This window comes from Monopterus albus, unplaced genomic scaffold (genome assembly GCF_001952655.1).
Source record: "Monopterus albus unplaced genomic scaffold, M_albus_1.0 scaffold6.1, whole genome shotgun sequence".
Classification (NCBI taxonomy): Eukaryota; Metazoa; Chordata; class Actinopteri; order Synbranchiformes; family Synbranchidae; genus Monopterus; species Monopterus albus.
In genome coordinates, this window is record NW_018127886.1 from 386,466 (window position 1) to 398,179 (window position 11,714).

General features: G+C 41.2%; 1 protein-coding gene across 10 annotated transcripts in view; it reads left to right on the top strand.

The window, feature by feature from the left end:
• LOC109971776 (ELKS/Rab6-interacting/CAST family member 1) overlaps positions 1–11,714 on the top strand; it is a 141,563-nt gene that overhangs the window by 4,137 nt on the left and 125,712 nt on the right. For 5 of the 10 annotated variants that reach the window (XM_020620255.1, XM_020620246.1, XM_020620315.1 and 2 more), the window contains exons 3-5: positions 2,701–3,423; positions 10,543–10,617; positions 11,641–11,685. In XM_020620255.1, coding sequence (XP_020475911.1) covers positions 2,701–3,423; positions 10,543–10,617; positions 11,641–11,685 — 843 coding nt within the window. The remainder of the gene's footprint in view (positions 1–2,700; positions 3,424–10,542; positions 10,618–11,640; positions 11,686–11,714) is intronic. The other 5 variants (XM_020620268.1, XM_020620299.1, XM_020620278.1 and 2 more) reach the window with 4 other exon arrangements.

The following is an 11,714-nucleotide window of genomic DNA, read 5'->3' on the forward strand; positions in this document are numbered from 1 at the left end:
AAGGTTTCTACACAATACTGTAAATGTCTTTGGCAATGAATTATGGATTGTCATGTCTGATGGATTAACAGGGAGCAGGACCATCAACATTACCGGTCTGTTTGTGCAGGCTGGCCCTGTCTGTGGTAGATGGATGTGTTTGTCTCTGTTCTGCTCCACAGGCGACAGACCTATACAACTGGTGTATTACTCTTTTTGAAGTGTTGGCTCATTTGTCTCCCACACTCTTGTGCTGTCTTTGTACCTTTTCTTTTATCTTGCAGTACCTTAAGTGTAGATTTATAATCTTATAACCCTTGTGCACCTTATGAGAACCTTTATTTCCTTAGATTTTTTTTTCTTTTTTTAACTGGATTTTAATTTTATTAATGTGATCAAAACTGGCATAGTAGAAACCATTAAAAAAATCTCAGGGAGTGGGTCCATCACAAAAGTCACCATTAGACAAACAGAAAGAAAACCTCCTCTACATAGACTGACTCTGATAAAATACATTAACCACGTTTTTGTGCATCCTCATATACAGCCAGGTGTTGGAATAGAAAAACAATGCAGTTTTATCAGCGTATATTCCTCACGCTGAACTCAGTTGTCCTTGATAACTTTCACACAATTCTTACTGTAGAAAGATCAATAAGTCCATACAGGAAAACGACATGATGTACACTCACTAGTGATGTGCCCGGTTTTAGTATCGGTTTGTAAGGATGATTCTCAAATCCATGCTTTAGTTCAGACCTCGCTTTTATACAAGAGAAATAAGAGAGAAAAATGGGGAATACTTTTTATTAACCAGCAATTTGTAACTCGGAACACTAAAGACAATAACTTTACATAAATTAACATAAAAGAACAATTCTCTTGAGACTAGTCTAAATTCCCTATTGAACAGTCAAATAAACAGTGGCTGGTCCATTATATTCTGGATATCCAAAATGTGTCCAACACTGCTGATGAATGTGCATGGATGTCTGCAATCTCAGTGTTATTTTCCCTCTTGAGCTAATTAAACCAATCTTTCACCATAGATATGATCATCAATCATAATTGGACCTAGTCACATGACACATGACAATAATATAGGTGTAACCTGTATTATTTACAAAAAATGTGCACAGTACATCCTGTCCTAACTTTAAATACATTGTGTCAGTGTTTTGTGAAATCAAAAGTTAGTTTTGATACACAAGTAACGTAATGTGAGCTCGACAGGCTGCACCTCTAACGGTGACAGCGGCTTGATGTTGGGAAGTGTTGAAATTCAGTCAGATGATCGCTTTTCTCCACTGTTTTTCCTCCGTTCTCCTGTTTTTGCCCTTCAAGACACTCTGGGAAGAGTTCAGTCTGACAGCAGAACTTTGCTATTAGCATAAGCAATGTCACCTTTTCTCTCAGCTGCAGTGACCGGAGTTGTTTCTTAACCATCTGTTTGGCTGGAGTGTGTGTGTATGTGTGGTGTGTACACCTGTATATATTGTATTTGTGTCTACAGTCTTGGTTGTATGTGTCCTTGTTGGTGTGGATTGTCCTCCCACTCTGACTTGATATTCACTGCTAGTTTGTTGCATTGATTATCCATGTTCACCCATGCCTCCCTCCTACATCTAAATTTTGTCCTTGGTGACCCCCACGCTCAGGACACAGGATTCATAATATTGGAGAAAAAAATGTATTATCACACAGGTGATTTAATGAGTAAATTGTTTTCCCCAGCAACGCTTTGCTGGGACCCATTTGTATTACTCAGTAATCATTTGCTCGAGTGAGTCAGTCAGTGCATCAATAAACCTGGTCTGTCTTGCTTATGGACTCAATCTTCACAAACTCACTTTGTGCAGAAAAACATTTTTGAACCTACAAGGATATACTTTTTTTTCAGGCAAAGATCATCCCAAGGTTTTTAAATATCACAACATGGCACATGACAGGGAATGTTTTATAAGATGGCACAGGCAAGAAACTGGTAATTTACTTGTCAGTGGAGAAATGAATCAGTTTTGTGTACTGATGTAGTTTATTAAAGACTAAAATGGTGATTATTATTTTATCAGTCTGTCCACTTGTTTGAAATGGTTCTAATGTTCTAATTGTTATTGTTAACTGATATTTAATTATCACTTATTTAGGTCCAAATCTGCCCCCCCCCCCCCCAAAAAGGCTATTAAGTCAGTAGCTGTCACCCTGATTCTTTTGAGGTATATTTTGAAAATGCTGTTGAATAATTCTTTTCATTTTTATAATTATCACATTTGTTTCCATGTGGACTGCCATCACCCACTATCCTTACCCCTACCTCCTATCCACCCCCCTCCCATCTCATTGAAAGCCAGTATCTGTCACTTTTGCTTTTCTATATTCTCCTGGTGTTTTGAGGAGAACTGTCACCCCCTTGTGGCCAAACTGTGCAACCATCACCCAACAGCATTACAAACTGAGAAAAGTTAAGTAATCTACACAATTTAGTGTGTGTATATATATATATATATACAGCGTTCTATATTGGCCTTATGTGTGTCTGTGTGTTTGTCCTTCATATGTCACATCTCTCTGCTGCAGCATGTGGATCTCAAAAGAAACAAGGTCTGTTTCATGTACCCCACCATATATATATGTATTTTGTATATGTGTGTGTTGAGGAATTTTTGTGTTGTATGCTTATAAGATGAAAGGGAGCTTAATCTTTCTCTGTCTTTGCTTCAGTTAACAGTTCAGGAACTTCAGGAGGAGCTCAGGGCTCACAAGGAGATGAACAGCCACTTGCAGCAGGAGAACCCTGGCTCCTATCAGGAAATCCAAATGGACCAGGATCACAGACGGGGGCTCAGCCCTGGCCACAGTCCCAGACGAAGCCCAAGCAACCTACACAGTCCTGGGCCAAAGAACAGCCCCAGAACCAGCCCATCTAACACCTACAGTCCAAGGCACCAGGAAGCTGACATTATCATTCATAGCCCTGGGTATTGCTGTAACACTGCAGTAGCTGGGCAGAGAACCAGCCCAGCCAACACCCTTCAACCTGGGACAAGGAGCAGTCCAAATCAGCACCTCTACATTCCAAGTCAAGGAGTAGCACCCACCTCTAAATCCCTTCAGCGCTGCAGCCCATGTCAGGTGCCTGGGTGTGATGGCTTCTCTTCTCCCCCTCTCCTGGATCCATCAGAGGAGAATTTCCTCCGGTTGCAGTCAGAGCATGAGCGGCAGGCCAAGGAGCTGGTCCTGCTGAGGAAGACCATGGAAGAGATGGAGATGAGAATTGACTCTCAGAAACAGACACTGGGTGCCCGGGACGAGAGTATCCAGAGGCTGTTGGAGATGCTTCAGAGTCAAGGCCAAGGACACTGGGGTCGGGGACAGCGGACAGGCATCGTAACTGTAGCAGCCCAGGAGGCTGAAGCACAGCTGGAGAACATGCATGTGAGAGAGGTGTGTTTTTATTCATCATATGTTTATGGCTCCATAGTGTAGCAACTTGAGTACTATAGATGAATTACTGAGATATACAAATGATTTTAACAGTAGGGCTAGATGGTATGTTGAAATTCATCATTTATCATTTGTCTCACAGTGAGTTGCTCCTGCCATCATACAATCTAGTGGATGATGATTAGTTAAAAATATCAAGATATTTGATTTTTTTTTTGTTACCAAAACACATATTGTAATAGAATATGAATCATTAGGATGATAGTTACGCTTTTGCTACTTCATTACATAGATGCATATATGGTCCATTTGCATGTTGAGAGATTTATCGATCAGATTTGTCTGTGCCTTTGTTTGTTTGTTTGTGCATCTGTGAGGGTGCTTGTATTATGTGTGGCAGTAAAAAGCAGCTCAGCAGGTCTTATCAGTGGACCAGATTAACATCCGGAGAGCTCTAAGCCTGTGTTCTACCATGCAGTTTTACAATCTGTGTGTGTTTTCCTGAGTATGCACATGCTCATAAGGCAGCTGTTTATTTGCCACTTGTCTGTGCGTTGTACATAGCACTTGGCATATATTTGTATTCTACAGTATCTGGCATTCAGTGAGCATTTTGTGCAGTTGAAATGAAACAATTTAATAGGGTGGGAATTTCAATTGCAGCTCCTCAAAAATTCTTAGTTGAAATACAAGAAATGGCCAGTCTTTTTGGTAAGTTCAAGTCAAGATGTGTGTAGTGCAGGTGAGTCTGTATCCTCTGCCAGGAGGGCTAGCAGTAGGTTCCTCTGTGCTCTTCACTTCTGCCTTGTTTATTTTTAACACCTAAATCTTCTTAGCCTTTAATTTCTTTACCACTCTGTTAGTGTTTTGTTGTGTGTCTGTGATTGTTCCCACTATTGTTTGCATCATGATCTTGTTTTCTGTGTGTTGTCTGCCTCTGTATCTGTTATGCCCAGTCAGAATCATTGCGCATGTGTTTGTCTGGGTCTGTATGTGAGCATGCATGCACATCTGGCGCCTGTCGGCTTAGCGTTTCTAGTGAGGACACTCCCTTGCTGGGCTGCCGGTGGCTGATGGGATATCTACCCATGCCGGGTGTTTTGTCAGCGTGCTGATTTTGTTAGAGGGGAGCATGGGTGATTTGACCCTGCTAATGCAACCACTGCTGTACTTGTGTATGTGAATCTGTGCCTGGGTATAGGATCTAACCATGCTTTGTATATAAGAGGTGAGTACCTGCTCACACACACTCTGCGTGCTGTGCTATTTTTAACTACTTGACAGCTTAACACGTACTATGTGTGCAGTGGAGGAGGAGGAGGGGGTGACTGGGTCTGAGAGATGGGAGAAAGGAGTGTTTTTGTACGGTAGAAAAACAGACTGTGTTTTTCTGAATATTAATGTATGATTAATGACCTCTGATTGAAAAGAGAAGTGATTGTTGTTTTTTCCTTGTCCCCTTTTGGCCTCATCTCCTCTGAGGGTGAGATGGGGTGATGGAGCCTCTGTGTGCACACTTTCCCATTGTATCTGTGTGTTTATGTGAGAGAGAGTGACAGACACAGATGGACTGCAGAAAGGTTCCCTTGCATACTAGATGTGCTGAATTACAGCTATAAATGTAGTGTACTTAATTTCCCTTGCTTTTTAAGCCAAACTAAAGGCCTAGCTGAAAGTAAAAGAAAAAGTTTTGCAGATTGTACTATAGGAATGTTTGATATTTGTAGTTTATTTTTATTGCATGTGCCTCAGATAAGATTAATGTTTAATACTGCACATGATCCATATACAGTTTTTACATTTAGAAAAAAGTCAAGTTTCAATCAAATTTAAAAATATTCAATACTTAACTGTTAAATTAATCTAACCAAGTAACATGTTTCTAAACCTCACCAAATAGATGAAGCCTAAACATGATGAAACATACTTTTTAAAAATTCAGCATTCATGAATTAAAACATTAAACTTCAGGGGATTTTGTTGATGAATAATCAAATTGTTTGACATTTTTATTTCATCAGTTTGTGGTCGGTGTGGAATTGGTGTTAACCTTTGGGCTGAATATAGATTGACAGATTTCTATGTACCTTTTTAACTTCCTTGCCATTGTTTATTTGTCAGAGTAGTAATTTAGCCTTGCACTTGTGAAGGCAAGTCGTTTGTGGTAGTGCATTTATTGCGCCTATTAGGGGGCACTACACTTAGTATTTCTGATTAGCTCTAAGAGAAACCAGCCCAGCTACCAGTCATTACCACACCCATTATTCTCTTAAATGACCTGGCTTGTTTAGCTTGAGCTGGGATGATAAATGCACCCATTTTCAGTTCACCTCTTCTTTTATTTTTCCTTCAAACATGGCTGAGGGTTGTCAGAAAGGCTTTTGGTATCCTTTGCTGCTTTGAAGGCAAATTAGCACCTTAAATTGGTGTGTATATATGATTTTGTATGTGAGGAAGGTTTAAGAGAAGTGAAAATGTATGAATCTTTGCAGGTTTATATGAAGCAAATTAGAAAATTGTGTATGTCCACAGAGTGAGATCCTTTCCTCCCTCTCTCATACCCCTCAGGACTTACAGGCCATGACCAGATGTGAAATTACTTGAACCAGCTGTCTGTGTTTATGTGTGTATGGTCTGCTGGTGTGCAGTACTGTATGTATGGGCAGAGCTCACTCCATCACTCCTTCACCTGCTGATGTCTGTTGTCAGGGGACGAAATGTGTAGTGTTGCTCTCTCGCTTGTTTCCTGTTCAGCTTTGTCAGCTGTCAGACTGTCTTAGCTCACTACAGAAACACTGACACATCTATGTCAACCTCTTTGCTGCCTGGTGTCCAAGGATGATTACACTTGACTGGTCAACATCACTGCCATTTCTTGGGATAATGTGTAAGACTTGTATAAAGTAGCATGTTTGAGCTGTTCTTGTCAAACAGCATCTCCACTATGATGTTTTCTAGTAAATTTCTGCAGTACTAGCTATGTCCATAAAGTGGCAGTGTTCTATTAAAGTTTAACAGTGGCATTTACATGCACTAATTCTAAGTTGTGTGGCACGCGCGCGCACACACACACACACATGCTGAGAGGCATAAATCTGGGTCTAATTGACTATCCCCAGCTGCCAGGTCCCTGTAGACTCAATAATAACAGCAGCACCGCTGGTCTGTTCCTGCTTGTCCTGAACTATTGCCAAGGGCGTGCACAGACACATGCACACACTCACTATGAAATCTTTACTTGGAGATGGCATGTTTCTTTCATACGTATTGTACTGTAGATTTGATGTGATCCTTAGGGCTCTGGATAGCGTTAGGGTTCCAACTGTATATGAAGACATCTCACTCAGTTTTAGAAGTATGTAGCATTGCTCTGCTGTTAATAACATAACGGTAAAGCACTTATGGCTTCTATGAATAGGTTCAGAAGTCCTGTTGCTGTTTTTGGCAGCCATTCTGTCTACCCCCACTCCCTATCTCAAATGCTGATGAAACTTCACAAACGTAGCTTTTTAAAACCTTCTAGTGCCAGCATGTTGAGAAGACTTGGAAGTTAATGTCGGTGAATCTTTTTTTTTTCTTTTTGCCCCCACTTTCTAATGTCACCAGCCTATCAGCTGCAAAATGTTAATCTTCTCCTCTCTCATTTCTGATCTCCCCTTGTGCATGTGCATGTTTGTCTGTCCATCAACTTTGCACAGTCTTTCTTCCTCCCTAGGCTGATATACTATATGTTGTGGTTAATTTAAAGACCTGTCCTGCCTGCGGTTTTTTTAGCGCTCCATTCATGATTGGCCACTTTCAGCCTGTGCTAATGAAGCCCCTCTCAGCTAACATTTGAAGACCACTGTAAATACCATCAGCAAATACACACACACCAATGTTCCTTTCTCTCCACCACACCTCGGGCACCACATACTCGTTATGCTCTGTTGAACTACCAAAATGTATGAGCGGAAAAGTTTATCGGGACAAAATTACACCCCTCAAACCTTCTCCTTTCCCCCAATATATTCTTTGGCAAGTCTTTGATTCCCTCTAAGATTCCCTTTGTCTTTTCAAACTCAAGTTTTAAGCTGCTCTTTTGAGCTGATGGATGAGCTGATTTTCACATTTGTGGCAAGCAAATATTTCCTTTTTCAGCTATTCTCACACTGTTGGTGAAGACATGGAAATGTGATTGATGAATGTCCTATATGTGAGTGGATCTGTGCATGTTTTAGTCTGCGCATGGCATAGATGACACCATTGCCTTCAGGATAGAATTGAACCTTTTGACCCTATCCTTCATTCAAGATGCCAGCACCTATTGCTATAGTGTTACGGTTGAGCCCATTCCTTCCATATGCTCAGTTCTCCAACACATGTGGAGCAGAGAAGACAGCCTTTGATGACATGCTCTCTTAATTTCCCCGATTGCGAGACACAACAATTCCAAGAACTGTGCTCCAACCGTTGTAGAGTTAATACACACACTCACTCCAAGGGACCGATAAATGTGCACAAGCAAACCAAAAGTCATTTGCAGAGTGGCACATTAATACACATATGATCAGTAGACCCCTCCTTGAAATGCTACCTTATCATGGTGGAGGGGTTTAAGTACCCAAATGATCCTAGGTGCTATGTTGTCGGGGGCTATATGCCCCTGGTAGGGTAGGGGTAGGGGAGGCCCCGGGGAAGACCTAGGACACGCTGGAGGGACTATGTCTCTTGGCTGGCCTGGGAACACCTCGACATTTCCCCGGAGGAGCTGGAGGAAGTGTCTGGAGAGAGGGAAGTCTGGGCATCTCTGCTTAGACTGCTGCCCCTGTGACACAGTCCCGGATAAGCAGAAGAAAATGGATGGATGGATGATCAGTAGAAGATTAGGGTTGTGACAGCAGTGGGCATGCCAGTCTGCAGGAGGCATGCTCTAACAACAGTAATCCCTCCTTATCTAAGGTCCGACAGTGGTGTGGTGGGTAGAGCAGTCGTCTCCCAACCGGAAGGTTGGAGGTTTGAATCTCGGTGCCTGCAGTCCACATGTCAAAGTGTCCTTGGGAAACACACTGAACCCCCCAAGTTGCCTGTGATGGTGGCATGTATGCACGCAGTGGCCTGGGGCCCTCGGCTCCAAACAAAATTTCGTTGTACGTGTCACAATAAAATAAAGGCTTCTTCTTCTTTTTCTAAAACTGACAGACAAGAATAAGACTTTCTCCTCTAATTTCAACCCACCAGGGGAACTGGAATAATGGGAGCAATGGGGAATCAAGGCAAACTGTGTGTGTCTCCATATTTTAAGTATTATGTCCACTGACAGCATGTTGAAGTGTCTCAGAGTGAATATCCCATCTCCATGTGGTTTGTCTGATTTGGTGGCTTTCCTCTACCCACCGATTGTCTTCTTTCCATTTTATTTGGCTTTGCTGATATTTATCTCCCTTTAATCGGCCTCTGTGTTTGGCTGTGTATCTGTCCCACTGGTAAAAGAAGCAATTTCCCTCTTTTTTTTTTTTAGAGCCACTCAAATAACTTAATTTTCCTTAGAAGTGCTTTGTGTTTTTGAGATTGAGATCCTATGTATTCAAGTGGATTCAGTTCACTATGACTTTTTGGTATTTCGTGTGTGTGTGTATTTTACTTTTAACCCTTACTGAACAAAAGAACACCACTGAGCGTGCTTCCCACTTTTCAGCAGCAGCAGTAGGAAGTTGTCATGTTTCTGTGGTATGAGTAAAATTTTTCTCATTAGTAATTAATATATGTGGGCGTGTTCTGTCATCATGAACTCCTACCTAGAGTATTTTGTTACCATAGCCCTGGAATAAGTTCTCTATAAAGCTGATGGCCTAAAGCTTTGAGCAGCCTCAGTGGTTTGGTAAAGATAACTATGGGTGCAAACTGAAAAAGCTTGACATCATTGAGGTGTCCTGGAGCAAGGGCCACTCCTTCATTACTATAACTGAGATGCCCCTAACCCCTGGTTCAGGAGCTGTGTGGTGGCTTGCGGATCAGACTGATTGTGGTGGGGGGGTCCTTGGGTGTGAATGTGTGTGTGGCTGTGAACAGGGGGTATGTAAAAAAGAACTGCTGTCAGTGTTACGTCTGTAGTTAAAGGTTTAGAAATCTTTATGGTGTGCCGTTCAGTCAGTCAAATTACGTTAGGCAGTTTAGTTACATGAGGAAACAGTTAATGTTTAACATCTTTGCTCTGGCTTGATACACCTGATGATGCCTGTGTAGATATAAAGCAGATACTATATGTTTCTTCCTCTCAAGACTAGAGTCAGATCTTTACAGGTAGATGCTGTGTTGGTGGTGACATTGTTATTAAATCTCAGCAGTAGCAGTGATTGTTGTGGACATGTAGTACTTGCAGAGCAATGACACATTGGCAACTTTGGCAGACCAGAAGGAGAATTTTTCCAATGTTGACAGCTCAAAAGATATTTTCTAAGGGTGCATTGGATAGTTGCTGCTGTGAATACAGTTGAAATGCTTTGTGTACTGCAGGGCTCAAGCCTGTGTTGTTAATAACATTGCTGTGGTCCTACTCCTGAGTGGGCTTTACCTAATGCACTCAGTTGTTCCTTTTTAACAAATGTGTGTCTGTGCCTATTAGACTGAATGTGTGTGATTTTGTGTAGGCATAGTTGTAGGTCAGAGCTACCATTAATTATTGATAGAAGAAGCTTGGCGCATGTGCTGGCAGAAAGTGTTGCTAAGCGAGAGCTTCAGCATGCCAGAGGCATCTGTGAGAGAGGCAGAGAAAACAAGTGAGAGATAAGAAATAGATTCAAACTGAAAGAGTGAGATTCATATGACCTGTTGTATAGCTTATTGTTGCCTACCTGCTAACAATTGGAGACAGAAAAGAAACTAGTTAGAGACAGAGGTCCCCCAGAGAACCTGCACAGGAAGTATTATTTATTTTTTGTACAAAATAATTTTTAAGGATGTGCGGTACAGAAAACAGCAATATTCAACCAAAGATCAGAAACGTGTAGTGAAAAAGACGAGGAGAGGAAGAAACTGAGACTCATCAGTCTGATCAGCTTATTTATTTTTTTAAGTGAGTGTTAGAAACTGCTAAAGATGATGAGCCGCCAGGCTTATTTTTACCGGGTCCCTCCCCAGGAACTTCATCGTCGGAACCAGCTCCAAGCTGATCCGGCCAAAACCAGGGCTCTGCAGACAGTCATTGATATGAAGGTAGGACTTATAGCAGATCTGGAAGAAATAAGAACAGGCACCTTTTTTAAGTAATTGTACTATGTGAGGAGTGTATATTGTTGTAATAGTCAAGTTCTCAGCTTCAGAAATGTTGGTGTTTTCTTTGTTTATACTGTATCATTAGCTGTAGATAATGTTTGCCAGTTTATCTCCAAACATGTGAGATCAATGAGTCTAAACTGTAGTTGCTGTGATCAAAATTAAAGTCTGATGTTTGAGCATGGTAGCTTGCTTTTCCAATTGCAGCTTGTTTTCTAATTTAATTTGATAGAAGCTTCATACCAATAAACTTTAACAATTGATGAGCACTGCTGTAATGTGAGCAGTAGCAGTGGATCTGGCTCGGCTGTCAAGCCAGATAGAAACACACATGCACACACAACCTAAAAAACATTCTTATTGTTGCCGACCGTGCCCAAGTAAAGTCCATTATTGGCCCATGCAGAGTTGAGCACTTATTCAATTTGTTTCAAATGTCACATATGGAAGCCTTCACTCTCTTCTCAGCTCTTTGAAGTTGTTTGAGCTGTGAAAAATGCAGTTGACTCCACATATGTCACTATGCACACACACACACACACACACACACACACACACACACACACTTTATTTGTTCAAAAAGTGGCTCCTTTACAGTGAAACCACAGTTATTTTTCACACATGCTTTGTGATTTTTCTGTCTATTAACGAACTCAACATGTGCTAGCTGGAGAGATGAGAGTATCCAAATTAAATCTGACAGTATTGATTCAAAAATTGCAAATAAATAAATAAATAAATAAAAATGCTAAAAGTATTGGGAATTTCAAATGAGTGAGAGAGCCAAAGTAATGTCCTTTGTCGATGTTGATCATGTGAGAGATCCCCATGTTGTAGCTTTTTTGGGTTGTTGGGTATAAGTTGTACTGTGGAAATTCTATTATTCATCCTATACTGGCTTTTCCCACATATCTTTATTGTTGCTGTTTCTAAGTGGTCTATATTTCCGCTTTGTAATTACAGAACACCAACCCCCCTTTCTGTTTTGATCCTGATGTTATCTGGCAGGTACAGTAATGACTGATCACTTCTTGATC